Raw genomic sequence first — 18,463 nt, forward strand, 5'->3', positions numbered from 1 at the left:
TGTCCCAAACAGATAGAAGATACCTTCAGTATTAAGATTCATAATGTGCCCAACCCCCTTCAGAGAAGCCAGAAAGTGCTTTTTTCCTCCCTTCTCATCTTGTTTGGCCAATTAAGCTACTGATGTATTTGTTTCAGGACTTTGTGCCGGTTCAACCCAGAGCTCTTTTCTGTTCAGTTTTTAAAATTATTTCTTTAAGATACAAGCTTTAGTTTTGTAATTCCCAAGAAAAAAGAATTTTGTTTTGAAAACTGATTCTGTCTCTGAAACGCTGCAACTGTAGTGTAGGCTATTAACTGCACAATTGTGTTTCCTGTGTTGCAGATTATATAACTGTGTGGCTTACATGAGGGGGCCTCATATAAGTACAGCCAAACTGTCAGGAGCTTCCATTAGATTTAAAGTACAAGAGAAAAAAGCAATCTAGCTTCTTGGTAGAAATAAAATCACATTTTTACAATTTAATTATTAGCTCCGCAAAGCTGTCATGGACCACGTTTCAGATTCATTTCTGGAAACCAACGTTCCACTTTTAGTATTGATTGAAGCTGCAAAGAATGGAAATGAGAAAGAAGTTAAAGAATATGCCCAAGTTTTCCGTGAACATGCCAACAAATTAATTGAGGTAAGTATATTAGCAATTTATTACCTGTGGGTTACTTGGTGGAGTGTGGTGATTTTTCATCACATTATTTAAGCAGCTGAAAAATTTAGGGGCTCATCTAATATATAATATGTATAAGATGAAAGTCTTTAAGTATTACTTAACATCTATCCAAAACTACCAATTTGGTCAGTTAATATTAATTATGTACATGATAAATATAGGTGATTCCTATCTGGGAAACTTCACATCTCCACTTAGTGTTAACATTATCATGACATGCTTATATTCAGAAGACATTATGGAAAGTTGTGGTTAGATGCTGGAGCTTAGGAGTCAGACTGCCTGGGCTTCCATCCTGGCAAATTACTGAACAGCTTTGAATACCCATTTCTTATCTGTAAAATGTTGCCTATCTAGTGATTTTTTTTGTCGTTGATTGTTGGTTTCGTTTGTTTATTTTTATAGGGCCACACCCGCAGCATATGGAGGTTCCCAGGTTAGGGGTCCAATAGGAGCTGTAGCTGCCGGCTTACATCACAGCCACAGCAACGCCAGATCCAAGCCGCCTCTGCGACCTATTCCATATCTAGGGGTTGTTTTGAAATCTAAAAGAGATGGTGCATGTCAAGTGCTTAATCCTTTGCCTGAGACACAGACCCGGCTCAGTCACTTTGTTTTAAAATAGAAGAAACTGGAGTTCCCTTGGGGTTCAGGAGGTTAAGGACACAGTACTGTCACTGCTGTGGGGGCTAGTTACAGCTGTGGTGTGGGTTTGATCTTTGTCCTGGGACCTTCTCCATGCCATGGGTGTGGCCAAAAATAAAATAAAATACAAGAAACTGAGCCCTAATGTGCTACTAATTAGATATATTTGAACAGCAGAAATTAGTATTAGTGGTTGGTTGGTTATGTGACAAGAAGATCGAGTTGCTATTTAATTTCCAGGGAAGTTAGGGTTGGTCCTACCTTTTGATTACTTAAAATTATATGACTGTTTAATTTATTCATTATTACTCTATTTCAAAAATTTGACACATAATAAGCATTTGTAAACTTAATGTAAAACAGCTAATATTTGGAAGAGATGTTCCATAGACCATTTGGTAAGTGGTAATTATGTAACAATAGAAAATTGGCCTGTTATGTAAAATGTGTGTCTAGTGCATTTGGATTTATAGAGACATTAGACCAGGTTCGAACCATAAAAATATTCCTAGGAAAACATCAGTGATCACATTCAGTGTGTTACTGATATTACATCCGGTTTTCTTTGAACATTAATCATTGTTCTCGCCTGGATTAATTCTGTACAAAATATGTAGGTCAGTTTGCTGTTCAAGTTAATAATTCTAGTACTTGGTCAGAAGACTTGCATTTTGTGTCTTCATTAAGCAGAATTTTGTTGACAGTAGTCCCATGAGCGTAGGATGTAATCTTCAGACACACAAAGCTTGTCTTGAGGAACCCTCCCTCCCGTGAGGGGCCTACATATCAGAGTATGCCTGGGAGGCAGGAAGCGAGGGCACTGCCAGCCCCTGGCCCTGAGTCACAGGGAGCATAATGCCCGGGAGCGGGCATCTGAAAGGGTGTGGTGGACCGAAGCGCACAGGGCAGCTCTTGTCTGTACCGCCGCTGTTCTGGCTTGCTGTGCAGTCCTCAGCCTCTCCATCCAACAGAACTGATCCTTGCTTAGCACTACTGTGTACCATGTATATGCAAATACTGTATACTTTCCACATTTCTCAGGGAAGGAAACCGAACCTTAGAGAAGTCACTTGCATCCCTCCTGCATTGGGGGCTGTGCCCCTCAAGCCTGGTGGACCGCCTGGTGCCCAGTAAGGAGCCCTTGGTGGATCAGGTGGCTTTGGAGTCCTTACTCCAGGAACTTTGTGCATGCTTATACTTTCATTTCTTTCTGAATGAACCAAGGGCCCTTTGGAGTTTAGAGTTTGGCTTTCTATCCCAGCTCACGTCTGACTCCTTTCTCCCCTCTCTCCCCTCTCTGGGCCCCCCACCCCCATCATCCCCCGCACAGGATATATGTGTATTAAATGACACACGGCTTTTCATCGCTTTAGGCATAACTAGAGTTAGGTAGTTCCATTGTAGTACCATTCTGCAAACTTTTAATTTACATTTATGGTAATACAGATACTAGGATGCATAATTACATATGAGCCTGAAAAGGAAATGAATTTTTAAATCTGTGGAAGCCTTGAGTTCCTGATTCAAGGCAGAACTTTATTCTTCAAAGACAAGGCTGCTTCTCCCCACACTAGTACTTTTGTATTGTAAAGAAACACTGAATTAAGCAGAGGTGAAATGCTTTGTTGTGGTTGTTTTCTTCGTCTCCTGACAGCTTCCTTTTCATTGGTTCCCCCTTTTAGGTGTAGTAAATGTCAGCAAGCCAACTTTGGGTTTAGGGCCCTTTGCCATTTTTCCTGGGGGTTTAGGGGGTAGTAAGAGCTCTGTGGGAAAGCTGAGTAGGGCTGGTGATGATAGGCCTCTAGCAGGACGGGAAGGGCTCAGATTCTACAGCCACAGAGAGTTGTGCCAGATGTGTTCATCTTCGTAAAATACCATAGTACATTTCTGCCACTAGCCACCTGGGCTTAGCACAGACTCCACAGGTAAAGGCCATGATGCCTGACCAAGAGTGCCCTCACTACAGATGCCACCTTCAGGTTAGGGGGTCCCCAGCTCACCAGTACTTCTGACCCAACTGTCTGTCAGTTCAAGGGGTCTCATGATTCTTCCCTTGTCCCAAGAGTGCCCTCAGTTTAAATGCCCACTCTAGGTTTGAGGGTCCCCAGTCTCCCCGCTCTTCTGGTCAAGTGGCTACAGGTTTGGAGGGTTCCCATGGCCCATTTCAGGTTCAGTAATTTGATAGAACAGCTCCTAGAACTCAGGACAAGTGCCGTCCTTAGACCGCATTCTACTGTGAAGGATGCTAATCAGGACCATGCAAGTGCAGAACGCAGAGGGCGAAATGTGGGAAGGTTTCAAGGACAGTTTCCATCCTCTCCCCACGGAATCAGGGCCTGTCACCCCCTGAGCTTTCACTGTGTGGGTATGATTGATGGAGTCCCTTCCTGCCCTGGACCTTTCTGGAAAGCCCCAGCCCTCTACTCACAGTGTTGGCACAGTGGCCCGCCTGTCCCCAGCCATCCCTTACCTGCCTCACAAACAGAGAGGCTCAGCCGGAGTTACCTCATTCACGTAAATGATGAGTAAGAAAGACACTTCTGTCGGTTCTGAAATCTCTCAAGGATTTAGAAGTGTCCTCCCAGGAATCCGGAAAAAAGAGCAGACTTTTTTTTTTTTTTTTTTTTTTAATTGTACATCAATCATCTCCTCATCTTGAAGGTTTATGGAGTGCATGGTTTTCAGGTAGCTGGCTCCCCAGCTGCATGACCACATGAAGAGGTAAGACGGGCCGGGCCTTTTCCTTGCAGTTTTTTTGTTTTGTTTGTTTTCTTTTTTGGATTGCATCTGCAGCATATGGAAGTTCCCAGGCTACGGGGTTGAATCAGAGCTGCAGCCGCTGGCCTACATCACAGCCATTAGCGATGGGTATCCGAGCTGCATCTGCGACCTACTCCACAGCTCACAGCAGTGCCGGCTCCTTAACCCACTGAGCGAGGCCAGGGATTGAACCTGCATTCTAGCAGGGCTTGTTTTTTGCTGAGCCACAGCAGGAACTTGTGTTCCTTGCAGTTTCATTTAGATCCTGTTTGTGCGATTGACCCCTTGTCTCACCTGGTGTGCCTTGCATTGCTCAGTTCTACTTTTCCCTGGAGGTTTGCCCCTTAGGAGCCAGGTTTTCTGATTGAGTCCATCTCTCCTCTCCAAAGTGAGTGGTTCTTTCTCACAGAATAGCAGATTTTCCCTCTGGCGTGTAAATCCCCCTCTGTTTAATGTCCATGTATCGCCATGACACTAAGCCCCTTCTTGACTTCCATCTGTAGGGGAAACTCCCTCCCTCCAGAGGCAGCACATTCCACTGGTGGATTCTCGGGCTCTTAGGAATGGGAACCGTAACCTCCTTCTCTGGAGCTCCCCATCCATCTTTTACTGTTGCACACAAGTAAATTGAGAGGAGCCATAATTATAAATACATACCTGCTTTCAGAGATGTCATGTGGAAAAAGATGTATTGATTACATGTTGAAATGTATTGTCTTGAGATTAAATACTATTTTTTTAGTCCCCCCCCCCCCTTTTTTTGTCTTTTTGCCTTTTCTTGAGCTGCTCCCATGGCATATGGAGGTTCCCAGGCCGGGGGTCTAATTGGACCTGTAGCCACCAGCCTACACCACAGCCACAGCAACATGGGATCTGAGCTGCGTCTGCAACCTACACCACAGCTCACAGCAACACTGGATCCTTAACCCACTGAGCAAGGCCGGGGATCAAACCTGCAACCTTATGGTTCCTAGTTGGATTTGTTAACCACTGAGCCACAATGGGAACTCGTAGTCTCACCTCTTCATGTGGCTCACATTGTATTTCTGTTGTTTGGCACTGGCCTGGATGATTTCCTCAGGTCTTTGAGAGGCCCTCTTCCTTCTGCCTCTTCTCCGAATGCTCACCACTCAAATGCCAGCCCTTACTCAACTCCAGGGGCAGGTGGACAGAATTAGAGCAGCCAGAGCTACCACTGGCTTTTGGTTCCCACTGAGCTCAGAGTCAGGCAGTTCCGGGGTTTGGCCTCCAGAGGCGCTGCTGCGCAGTTCCATCTTCTCTTTTCTGGTCTGGAGGGTGCGGCTGCTTGTTTGGCTCTCTGCTGTTCTGACACTCATCCAGGATAAACTCCCTAGATTCAGTCCAGTGTTCCATCCTGTCAGGACTGTTGCTGGCATCCCTCTTCATATTATTGATGGCCCCTTCCAAACTTAGGTCATTTCTTTTCTTTTTTGAAAAATAAGCATGTCTTTTCTCCTTTTATCCAATCCGATGTTTATACAGTGTTGTCCAAGACACGGCATAGGATAGAACCTTTCAGCTTGCCACTAGAAATCATTCTATTGGTTCTATAATTCTTTGTATATAGTTAGCTGTTCAGCGAGTTACAAATTCTTTAATTTTGTTTTGTGCCCCCCCCCCCACATCAAATAGTGTAAAAAGGTTCTGCTTTAATTTGGGGTGTGACATAAAGATGCTTCAACTGTATTGATAGTTTCTGAGTGGTGTTAGGGATAATGTCCACGTAGAGATGGGGAACCTTTTCGGATAGCTTCTCTGTACGTCACAGTATGGAAATACAAGATCAGTTTCAAGGTAAAAACCACACGCTGCCTCTTGAGGTTTTATGAGCAGAAGTAAATTTCTCCAGTCCCTCTGTGCGGGCCTAGTTTTTGGAAGGCTGTGTGGTGCCTGCTGCCTGTCAGACCCTTACTAAATGACTTGGTGATTTTACTTGGGAGAGCAAGGAACAGAGTCTGTGAGGCTGCGACCTGACTTCCCCACACTATACTCGTCCATGGGATCTGCCACCTCCCCACATGGTGTTGAAATGCCTTTTCTTATGTGTAGGGTGCCCAGAGGTTGTGCATCTCAAGGCCGCTGGGTAGGGGAGCGGGAGCTGAGGGACACGTCACTCTTGTCTTCTGTTCTGGAATATAGCACTGAGGGCTTTTTTTCATCTGGTTATGAAAGGGCATGGCCATGCTTCAGGGAACCATAACACCTTTTATTCTTGACTCTGTCTCCTGTATCAAGTTAATGATTTCTTTATGTTGCTTGTCAGTTTAGTGTGTTGAGGTGGAAAATTTATTTTCTGTCAGAAATATTAACCTTTTTGTCAATAGCGTAACACCCATGTGTCCTTTTTAATTGGTTCATTCTTTGCCTACCTCCTTCACTGTGAGTAGCTTAATAGCTAAAGAGCAATCAGTATTCCCTTGCTAATTTTACTCTCTTCTGGATCCTTTTTCAATTTCACAAACTAAGAATGAAATAGGAAAAATACAGTTCATGAAATCCTGCCTATAAAAACTATCTATTACTTAGTATCCTTTCCCCTCAGCCCTAGCTGTTTGTTAAAATGAACTTGCTACAATGAGACAGTCTATCATTCATTGCCTTGTGAATTTTAAGAACCAGAAAGCAAGTGTGATGGGCATGACTTTGAGCTGGATGATTATTACTTGCTATGCCCCTCCCCCCAGTGTTTCCCATCATCCAGGACTTCATAGGGTTTTGGCTTTATTGGCTTGAAATGTGTATTTTAACTGCAAATTGAATGATCTGCATTATAACTTTTATTCTGTGGTGTGCTGATAATATGCAGTAAAGTGGCCTTGAAGAAGCTTCTGTAAGGAACATTTGAATTAAACACTGACCGTATACAATCTACCTGTGATATCTTGGATATTTTCTTATTTCCTCTGTATAATATTGTAGGCTAAAATTCTTGCAAACAGCAAATTAAATGAAGCTTCAGTTTTCTAGAACTGTAGGATATTTGCATGAAAGCAGTCAGGTGTTCTTGGGGGAGAATGCTGACCTTGGAATCTGGAAGAATTTCTCCTAAGCAAATTGAGCTTGGTTTTCTCACATTTTCAAGAGTTTTTAGGTTTAGGTGCACGGGGTTACATTAGACAGTGTCTTGGCATGTATTATTTTAACACCTTAACCCCGAACAAGCCTTTTTGGCTGAATTTCACCACCTAGTCAAATTTTGGGATGGTCAAGTGAAGGCAATGGATGAATCTTGTTTTTAAGGAGCATCAGGTTTCTTTTCTCTTGGAGTGTTGGCAAGAAAGATTAAGGAAGCACTTAGCCTAACTCTGGCCCTGCTTCAGAAGCATGCCCACCCCGCAGTTTCCCCACCACTAGAGCTGATAGACGAATGTTTAGATAGGCTCTTCCTAGCCTTACTGGTTGATTATTCAGGAGTTAGATAGAAACAGGACACCTTCCAAGCGGTCCGTATAATAACTGGTAAATGGAAGTGATGACACTGTCACCTGGGCAGTTACCTACACATGAAAGCGTTTTTAAAAATATCAAATAGCCAAGCCCGTTTAAAATGGCTTATGATATTTTAGTAAATTCATGCTTTCTAATCCTGCTACTATAGATACTTAATTTTATATTCGGCCTCGTCCTAACATTAAATTTGGTGTGACTCATTTAATACAAGAACATATGAAATAAGGTAAATGAAGAAAATCAGGACCTAGGAGAGAAATAACACGCAGTTATGAACTGTAATTGCCATGCTTGAGTTTGGTTGTGGCACTTCACTTCCTGGTAGCACACAGGAAAGGATGAAACACAATCAGTTGTGTAGTTCTTGTCTTTAGAATGGAGGAAGGATGCCCTTTTTGCCGTGGGAAATAAGCCTGTCGTACAGGTGTGACGTAAGGGGCAGTGAATGATTTCATAGATAGGGTCCGCAGATAGCTATTTTAGCAATAGATGTAGTGAAGATTCCACACGATTGTCCCCCCTTTGTAAGTCCCCTCTAGAAGGGCAAGCTCACATCATTCTGCTGACCCTGATTTGAGATCCGGCCGCCCCTGATTCGGTGTGGGGCTGACCCAGCGTGTGGCCTTCGGCCTCCCAGGGACAGTATTGGAACAGAGGGCTGTGAGTCAGTGGTCCTCCTGGTCATCCCAGTGTGGCTTGCTTTCTGTTTTAAAGGAGTGTTCAGCCATTCTCTTTCTTTATGCTTTAAATGTACCTGGTGAAGAGCGTATGTTTAGTGCGGAGTGTCCGTTGTGGCTGAGCAGGTTAAGGACTCGACTAGTGTCCATGAGAGTGCTCTCTTTGTTCTTCTTAACTCGCTCATCTCTCGCCCTCTGTTTCTCACTCTCCTTCCCTTTTGGGTTGATCGAGTCTCCCAGCCTCCTACTTTTCTCTTTCTCTTCATGTTTGGAAATCATACATTCTGTGTTTTATTAGTAGCAACTCGGGATATTTTAGCATGCATGTTTATTTGTTTTTGGTTTGGGGTTTTTTGCCCTTTTTAAAAAAAAAAAAAAAAAAAAAAAACAGCTGCGAGTGCAGCATATGGAGGATCCCAGGCTAGGGGTCCAATTGGAGCTACAGCTGCCGGCCTACACCACAGCTCACGGCAATGCCAGGTCCTTAACCCACTGAGCGAGGCCAGGGGTCGAACCTGCAGCCTCATGGTTACTAGTTGGATTGGTTTCCACTGCGCCACAAGGGGAGCTCCCTAGCATGCATGTTTAACTCAGAGTTTGAGGTTAATCATTACCTTTTCCTCCTGAAACAACCGAGCATCTTGGAACACTTTAACTTCAGTCATTATCTAATGTAAATGTTATTGTTGCCCAGTATTTTGGGTCTCTTAATTTTTAGCCCCACAAGTTAGATGCTGTCGTTACTGCTTTAATCATTTATTTCAACTTTTGAATAAATTTTACATGATACCATATTTTCGTTGCTTTCCATTTCTTTTTACATATTAAACCTTCTTTCTGAGACTGCCTCCTTTTTTCCTGATGCACCTTTCTAAAAAACTTATTTAGTAGGGGCAGGACGCGTCCTTCCTGCCCCTACTAAAGAAGTTTCTTACAAAGGTACATCAGGAAAAATGCCCTCACGTTGTTTTTGGTTTTGTTTTATCTTAATGTATTTATTTTGCCTTAATTCTTGAAAAACTGATTTTATTGAATATATAGTCCTAGGATGATCCCCCACCATGCCCTTCAGTGATTTGAAAATACTGTTGCCCTATCTCTGGCTTCTGTTATTGCTGTAGAGAAGTCGGCAATCAGTCTCACTGAGCTTTCTTTGGAGATAATTTGTATTACTTTCTGGCTGTTTTAAAAATCTTGTCTTATTCTAAGGTTTCACTTCAGTGTTATGGGACATGGATTTCTTTATGTTTTACTCTCTTTAGAGTTTGTCTCCCCAAATCTGAAAATTATGTTTCATCCATGCCGAAAACATTTCATCTGTCACCTCTTTGAGTACTGCCGATTCTCCCTGTTTTTCCTTGTGAAATCCTTGCAGTTTCAGATAGTAGTAGACTTTTTCACTTTATCTTGCATGTCTCTCAATTTCCTTTATGGTTTCCATGTCATGAAAATGTCTTGGCTTTCCTGAATAATTTCTTCAGTTTGACTTTCTAGGTTAGTAATTCTCTTTTTGGCAGTGTTTAGTCAGTATTATTTTAAATTTCTAGAAATGATAAACATCAGTACTTTTCCTTTGAGGTTCTATTTTGATCCTTCTCAAGTCTGCCTAGTCATTTTTGAGTGTGTTTTTCACTCTCTATACTTCGTATACTTTCTTTTATTTAAATGTTAAGATAAGAAACATATTTTAATATTCTACTTCTGATCATTTGAGTATCTGCAGAAATGGATCTGAATACACAGTTGTTTTGCATATTTTTGCTCAAGATGGCTTATTTCTTTGTGTTTCATGCACTTTATTGTGACTTCGTGTTCCTGGCATTTTGCATTTGAGAATTCTTTGAAGCTTGGGTTCAGGTTACCTTGTGTCAGGGAAAATTTCCCTTTATATTATACCAGTTGCTTACAGATACCGCTAGTACATGACTTCCTAAACCTAAAGGGTTTCTGCTGTATAAATAATACAGTTTCTATACCTCAACCCCTGAAGAGGGCCAGCCTTGGCTTAGAATTTGCAGAAGGAGAGGCCTTTTCTTCTCCTTGAGAAAATGTGTAGGGTAAGCATCCTACTGTTTTTCCTCTTCATGTTGACTTTTTTCCTTAATTCACCCTTTCACTCAAGATGTTGCCTTTTGGCTGTCTCAGCTCAAGGCAGATTGTCTCATCTAAGGCATCTGCCTTGTGAGGGCCATGGTGCTGGGCTATTAAAACCCCAAGTGCTCAGTCACAGAATGGCTCACCCCTTACCCTGCATAAACACTGTTTTCAGTGCTTGCTTACCGCTCTGGATGTCTGCTTTCTCATTTCTAGCCTCTGCTTATTTCCCTTATTTACTCACCTGCTTAGCCCTGCATTTCTTAAAATACAGCAAGATTGAGGTATATTTTATATACCATAAAATTCACTCATTTTAAGTGTACAAGTCATTGGATGCTTAAATTACTGAATTTTCAGGACTGTGCAGTCATCATCACAGTCCAGTTGGGAACTTTTCTATCAGCCATGTGTGCTCACATTTCGGTAAGCAATCTTACTTCTCCTAATAAGATAGCCACCACCCTTCCCTGGAAATTGGGAAGATGGGAGCTTAAGCCCTGTTCCATCGTTCTTTCCTCTGTGGGTTTGGAAATAATTGTTAGAAATTTCTTGAGTGGTTCTGAGATTTATACCCTGTGCAGTAGGGACTTTTCCCTTCATACATGACAAGTCTAGAAAAGTTGGACTTTTTGAGAGTACAGAGAGTTTAACCATTTTTGAGAGGAAAACTTGGGTGCTAGGTGGATGACCCAAGGTCACATGGCAAGTGACATAGGTTTTGAGCTTGAGCTTTATGGCCTGCTGCTCAGATTGTGGTGTCACTGCTTACTCACTCCCTGTTCTACAGTTCTTTTCGTTTGTTTCACTTCCACAATGGGTATAGGCTATTACGCGGGTACGTCATCAGTTTATTACCAAGAATAAAAAGAAAGTTCTTCTTGTCTTCCTGCAAAGGATCCAAGGTAAGGGATAGTGGGAAATAACTCGCATTTGACCTAAACAAATTTTAAATATATTTAAAGTCATCAACATGTGCATGATAAAGGGGAAATTGTCATGATGGTGTTTTTTTTTTTTTCTGCTACAGAAGTTTGTTTCATAAGTTTTATTTAGGTAAAAAAAATTGTAGCGCTTTCCTGAATGTCTGAAATGTTGTCTTTTCTGTCATGCACAGATGTCATATTTGTTGATCTCACAGCCTGGCTGTGACAATTTTTTTCCCCACACAGCACAGATTATTACTGGGGCAACTTCTAAAACCAGCAAAAGCCCAGGGCTGTTTTGTTTTTTTTTTTAAATCAGGGAGTTGAAAGTTTCCTGAAATGTTTTGCTCTTCCACAAGAAAAATGAAGCAGGGCAGTTAGAAGGAGTGCAGAAGAGGCCCCATGACTTCAAAGCTGGTAGTCGTCGCGCCAGTGTTAGCCCACCTGATATAACAGCAGGAATCAAAGACTTTTAAATTATTAAAATTCATGTCACTGTGGTAGCAAAGATATCATTTATTCCAAGAGCAAATGACACATGTCGTTCATCTCGCTCCAGAGTCTCAGCTCTGCCAGGTTCTCGGGACGTTAGCCACTCGGAGTGTCCCTGAGCCACGCTATAGAATCTTCTGAGTCTCCTGTTAGCTGCTGTCCCAGATTTCTAGAGCCACCGGAAGGACGAAGTTAAGAAGAAGCCCTTTCCCACACCCTGGCCTCTCAGGGCAGTCACGCCTGGCGCTAGTGTATGAGGTTGGCCTCTCAGAGAGCTGTGGTCTGCATGTTGCATTTGCACACTTGTCATTGTTAGAAGTGAGTAGCCTTGTCCCTGGAGGGTGAATTGAAGCTCATTCATCTGGAGAAAACGGTCAGTGACAGGCGCCCGCTTCCTCCTCCCAGGCCAGGCGGGGTGGCTCCTGAAACAGGCCGCGTGTGCTTGCAGAGCATTCCTGCTGCGGCTGCACATCAGAGACCTTCTAAACGGAGACCAAGTCTTCCCTGATCTTTGTTCTGTTGGGATTTGAATCTGGAAACCGCAGCAGCGGTGTGCAGAGGTCGGCCGTTTCTGCCGAAGCCAGTCCCCCTGTCGTGTGTTGGGAGTAGATGATGTTTATTGGAATGTTTTGCTTAACCTAAATATTTTCTCTAAGTTTTACATATTCATAAGATGGGAAGGATATGAAATTGTACTGGGGTGACTAGATGCTGGAAGGCAGAAAGCGACGGACGCTCCTGAATCTCAGCCCGTGACAGGCCTCCTGAGTGGTGGGACTGCGGCAGGACCAGGGAGCTTCGTTGGTCCCAACGTGCTAGTTCAGTCCTCAGCCTCAGATTTTACGTTTGGTTTTCGAAATGCCTTCTTAAGGCGGCGAAGCGTTAGAAGCTGTGGCTTCGTAAACACATCTGCTTCTCCTTCAGGAAGCCATCGTGAAATGTACATTTGAGGGATAATATGTCTGAAAGTTCGAAGTTCTGCAGCAATTAGCTTAGGTCATATTTTGCAGCAGTTTTGAAGCAAACAAAAGAAATCGCCAAGCAGCCCTTGTAGATTGTCATCATGGACAGAAGTGCCTTTTTGCTCAGGTCCAGTTGGCACCAGAAAGTGGAGTTAGAACCTTCAGGGAACATGAGTGTTACTTCTTTGTGTGATTTTTGAAGGCCTATAAACATTAAGGATCAGACTTAATTTTCATGTTCCATGCATTTTTGTGTTGAAATTGCATTTTCTTTTGTTTCTCCTTGTGATTAGGCATTGCAGGATTCTGATAGTTAGCAAGCAGTCTTACAGAAAGCTGATAATCCCTAACGGTAACACTGCAAACAACAGTAATAGTATATAATTTTTCTTGTGCCTTTATGTGCGTAAGTTGAGTGGAGGAGTGAAAATCAAAGGTTATTGCCATTGCCCTTGTTTACTCTGGCATTTTAAATTCTCAGAAAGTGCCTCTGATTTTCAGCTGCCTACGCCGCTATCATTCATAACTCAATTTGCGACTGGGGGGAAGACGTGTCTCAGCACCATGTATTCAGTGGGTCCTTGGGATTGCTAATGGGATTGGCAAGCCTGTTCGTTTAGAAACTTGGATAAGTGATCACAGGCCTAGCAGCAGCTTCAGAGCAACATTCGCAGCACAGCTAGAGCTTCAGCAGAGGAAGTATGATAAAACGTGGCAAGATTGTTTCTGGCTACAGGAGTTGTGCAGTTGAGGTGGTTGGGTGGGAAGGTAAAGATTATAGTTCAAATAAAGTAGCATCATCCAGGAAACAGTCCAGCTGTCAGTGCTTTTGAGAAACCGGTGAAGGACAGTTTTGCTCTTTTTTTTTTTCTTTTTCTTTTTAGGGCTGCACCCTTGGCATACAGAGGTTCCCAGGCTAGGGGTCCAGTTGGAGCTACAGCTGCCGGCCTACACCACAGCCACAGCAACGCCAGATCTGAGCCGTGTCTGTGACCTACCCCAGGGCTCACGGCTACGCCGGATCCTTAACCCACTGAGCAAGGCCAGGGATCAACCCTGAAATCTCATGGTTCCTAGTCAGATTGATTTCCTCTGCGCCACAATGGGAACTCCCAGTTTTGCTCTTGACTACGGGACATCATCTCTGTTTCTTTTTCATTTCTGATGAGGATGGCCTTGGGTCCATCTTGATGTTGTGTTCATGCTGGTTTTTTTTTTTTTTTTTTTTTTTTGAAAAATAGCCTTGTGTTCAAATAAACCTCATCTTGGCTTAACATAAGCATCATTCACCTGTCAAGTGAGAGTTGCAACTTAGAATTTCTGTTTCCTTCCATGAAGAACAGCTTCAAAGTACGTTTTTATTTGCAGGTACCAACAATTCTTTGGTGCCCTTCCTGAGCTTTTCTCACATTGCTGCCCACTCTAGGAGACCCTCTTTCTGAAGTTAGTGTTAGGCAGGTTAGAGCCTGCGTAAAGCCGGGCAGTTCCAAGCCCTAGGATCTGTCAAGGCTCTGCCGCCAACGTAGAGTACATCCCTTGTTATGATAGCACAGAGCTAAAACATTTGTCCTCATATGCAGGTAATCAGTCTGTGAGCAGTCAAACGCCTTTGGTGCTCTTGTCCTTTGTTCTGTAAAGGTCAGGGATGGGGTAGGTATTCATTTGTTTTCCTTTGCAGTCAAAAGAGAAAAATCTTCAAAGATCTTTTTATTCTTTTCTTCTAGGTTGCCAACCTGGCCTGTTCCATCTCAAACAATGAAGAAGGTGTAAAGCTTGTTCGAATGTCTGCAAGCCAGCTAGAAGCCCTCTGTCCTCAGGTAAAGTATAGCCAGCAGTGTTTAAAGTACGGCTAAACTGGGTTCGATTTCTTTTTTTTAGAGTATAGATGAGGTTTACTTTTTAGTTTTGTTTGTAGGATTTTAGGTAGAAGGCTTGGGGACAACACACTGATCCGGAGTCCATACAGCTTGGAGAAATTTGCTTAACTTTCAGTGATATTTCCTTGAGGCATCATGCGCCCCTCCGTGTCCTTCACTTGCGGCAAAGGGAGGGTGGGCAGCGGCCATTCTCCACCCTCCGTGTAGAGGGTCATCTGCAGCCTGTGGTCGTCCTGGAATCGGGGTGATCATCCACAAGCTGAAAAGAATAACAGCTACCCATCCGCATCCCATCCGGATGCCCAGTGTTTGGATTCAAGAGCTAGAAGCCTTACTCTGCAACGACCTGAAGTATCCTTATGATACAGATGTTAATAACATAATTCAGCCAGCTTGTGGAGTAAACATTTGAAAACTTTTCTATATTTATATTGGCATATGGGAAGACCGGTGATTGGGTTAGATTAAGCATTTGGGATCCGAGAGTTCCTGTCGTGGCACAGCGGAAGCAAATCCGACTAGGAACCAAGAGGTTGTGGGTTCGATCCCTGGCCTTGCTCAGTGGGTTTAAGGATCTGGTGTTGTCGCGACCTGTGGTCGAAAATGTGGCTCAGATCCTACATTGCTGTGGCTGTGGTGTAGGCCTGCAGCTATAGTTCCAATTGGACCCCTGGCCTGGGAACCTCCATGTGTCATGGGTGTGGCCCTAAAAAAAAGTGGAAAAAAAAAAAAAAGGACATTTGGGACCTTAAAAGACTGAAACATACAGAAAAATGATTGCTTTGTGAAATGCCAGGTGAGTTGCCTGCCTTCTGAGAGGGAACTGGGCCCGGCTTGTGCAGACTGATGCTCCTTGCCCCTCGCATGGGTTTCTGAGCAGTGTCAGTGCTGTTTTGGTGCAAGAGGTTGCCTCTGCAGTTTCCCAAGCAGAGAATGGTCTTGGGCATAGTCTGAAGATTGATACTCACCTCTCTGTAAGTGTCCCGTCAGATGGCACTGAGCACGAGTTGGAGTCAGAGAATAGAGGTCGTAGGGATGGAGTTCGGTCTGCAGCTAACGTATTAAAATAGACTGTGAGCGCTGCTTTGGCTCTTTCGTATGGAACGATTTCTTCCCCTCCAGGTAGGTGACCAAAATAAATAAAGCCTGGTTTTGAATCTGGGGTTTTGTAACTGGCACACAGGTTAGTTAGAGCATTTGTTCTCTTTCTCAAACATGTGGATCAGTTTGCCACTGAGAGCTGCTTCATCTCAGCCTTAGTGTGATGAGCTAGTGGTCAGTCTGCAGGAGCTGATGAGCATTTCCCCAGCTTTAAGCCACGCGTGGAGTCTGCTGGTGGCCAGTAGCTCTACAGATAATAAGCACAATGAATTTGGTCACCTCTGGGAAGTTGGTGGGTGACCAAGTTGTATGCAGTAACTTGAGAGCAGATTTTTGAGGATTTGGCGGCGTTTCTCCAGCTTGCCATTTTACCCCATCAGCACTTGTTTTTAATGCCTTCGGTTCTCCATTTTATTTTGAAATGCTTGAAAAGCGACAATGCCTTCACATATCGGCTGAAACAGATGGTAACATACGCTGATCACACCTACTAAGAGTATTTATATAAATGATCTTAAAGCCTTGAAAAAAAAAAACAAACCACATGGAGAGTCTAGTAGATCCTAATGAAAGTGATGACGTGCGTAGGTCTCGTGGCGCTGGGACATGTTGCCCAGGGTTTAGGTTGCCGTCAGAAGACAGCTTTTCTCCTCTGCTCTGTGGTTCACTTCTCCTCCTAAAACAGACCTCAAGACAGTGCCCAGAGCGTGCTTGGTACTGGGTATATGTCTCAGATAAAAAGGAGTTTCTCTTGGCGTGATTATTCTCCCAGATCTCGCCTCGGCTCCTTCCTCCCTTTGCCCACAAACAGGGCTGAGCAGGCTCAGTGACGCAGGTGGAGGAGACGTGCAGACAGGCCAGTGACTGAGTAGCTGCGCTGTTTCCAAATAAGCTGTGACTCCACAGCCACCTGTGATTGCTACATTCTTTCATTATTTTAAAAGAGGAGCTGGGCAATTCGGATTTTCTATCAAGTCTCAATTTACAGTTTGGAAATTCTTCGAGGACGGTAAACCAGATTTCCAGGCGCTGAGCTTCACCTAGCCTGGCCCGCGTTTCAGCCTCGAAGGGCCTCTTCTTGCAAGTGGCTCTCCTCACCTCAGCAAGAGGGGCGCCCTCTCCTGACTCTTCAGCCTGAGGTGGGCAGGGGTGTTAGGCCCTGGACCGGGGGTGTCCTAGTCTTGAGGCCTTTGCTTCCAGAGTCGCTGGCTTGTTAGATAAACACACCTGAGGCAAGTTAATCAACTGGACTAGGTTAGTTTACCAGGAATTTAGGATGGAGGTTAATGTGCTATAGCATGTAGACAAAAAGTTATCATGTTAAAGTGACGTTGCTTTATTTTGAGCTTCTGTCAGCCTCCATCCACAGTATGAAAGACGCCTTAGGTTTTTCCCGTCTGTTTTTGTGCCTCGCACCCGCCCTGCTGCATTCAGGCAGCCTGTTCCCTCCGCTGGGAGCTGCTTTTCTATGGCCTTACCTGCAGTTTGGAATTAGCTGCTAGACCTTACTGTGCCTTTCTGGAGGGGACAGAGGACAGGTGGAACCTTTAGAGGAGTTTTCTTCCACATCTTTCAGTTCATGCAAGAGCAGATTAACTTTTGGAAATGGCAAATCCTGTTCTCAAGTACTAACATTTTAGCAGTTAAGCAACTTTAAATCCAAATATTTGAGGCATTAAAGTCAAGTAACCTGAAAGTGGATTGATTTTGCTACTTGGGGGAGAAAAGAGCCTCCATATTTTGGGTCAGGAAGTAGGTCAGGTCTCTCCCTGCACTACCTTTTGCTTTGTGGCTGTACTGTCCCGTTCTGCTCAGCGGGAAAAGGTCCCCCCTCCACCTGAGCAGAGAGCCCTCGCCTCACAGTGGACGGGCCCGATTCTCATTCTGTACCCCCACACCCCGACATCATCTTGCTCAGGGATGTGCCCAAGTCTTAGTCCATGTTAGGTGCTTAGAATATTTCAGTTTTTCAGTTCATCTGATGCAAGTCAAAAGAAAATTGAAAAACCCTGCCAATAGCAGGTTTCTGACAATTGAGTCTTTAACATTGGAGGCGAGCATTCTGGAGATGATCTCGCGTAATATTTTCTTTTTCTTAGTAGTCCATTATGCACGAATGAGCGCTGTACATTTAAGTTAATACAAATCTGGCACTTTAATAATTCATAAGGCCTGGTTTCATGCATGGCCCTTTCTTGGAAATCTGCGCAGGGTGGAATTAAGTATTAGAAGCTGCCGCTTACCTACACTTTTTTGGTCCTTTTTTTGTATTTCTCCCTAATTAAATGGAGAAATAACTTATGAAATTGTTGGTTCTTCTGCCTCCTTAGATTTATCTTCAGTATTGCTGCTTCTCCCATTGTGCTGTCATTTTCATGGCTAACAGGCTTGACAAGCATGAGCCCAGGCCTGGTCTGTATAGGTGTTGAGAAACCAGATCGCTCTTAAATGAGCATCCAAGGCATACAGGCCGGGCAAAACGGTGCCCTAAGCTCTCATCCATCCATTATTTCACAATTACAGGACCATCTACCTTTGAATCACCTTACTTTTAACACTTCTGATATACTCTAATCTTTTCTCACAAAGCAGTTGTACAGAAGAGCTCAAAGGAGATGCTTCTGACTAGCAGTGTCAGCATTTTCTTTATCTGTTCCCTCCCCCACCCCTTCCCCCACAGAGGTCTGCAGGTAGCAGGCCCCAGAAAACCCGCGGTCTCCTTGTAAGCCTTGCCTGTTGATATTGGCTGTTGTTTCGTTTCTTTGTAAAGTCTGATTTCTATATCATAAAA

The 18,463-nt window shown here is 43.8% G+C and overlaps 1 protein-coding gene across 1 annotated transcript in view; it reads left to right on the plus strand.

Moving 5' to 3' along the window:
* CTNNA1 (catenin alpha 1) overlaps positions 1 to 18,463 on the plus strand; it is a 187,053-nt gene that overhangs the window by 141,939 nt on the left and 26,651 nt on the right. Inside the window, exons 9-10 of the mRNA XM_003123988.6 lie at positions 473 to 625; positions 14,419 to 14,511. Coding sequence (XP_003124036.3) covers positions 473 to 625; positions 14,419 to 14,511 — 246 coding nt within the window. The remainder of the gene's footprint in view (positions 1 to 472; positions 626 to 14,418; positions 14,512 to 18,463) is intronic.

Source organism: Sus scrofa, chromosome 2 (assembly GCF_000003025.6).
Source record: "Sus scrofa isolate TJ Tabasco breed Duroc chromosome 2, Sscrofa11.1, whole genome shotgun sequence".
Lineage (NCBI taxonomy): Eukaryota > Metazoa > Chordata > Mammalia > Artiodactyla > Suidae > Sus > Sus scrofa.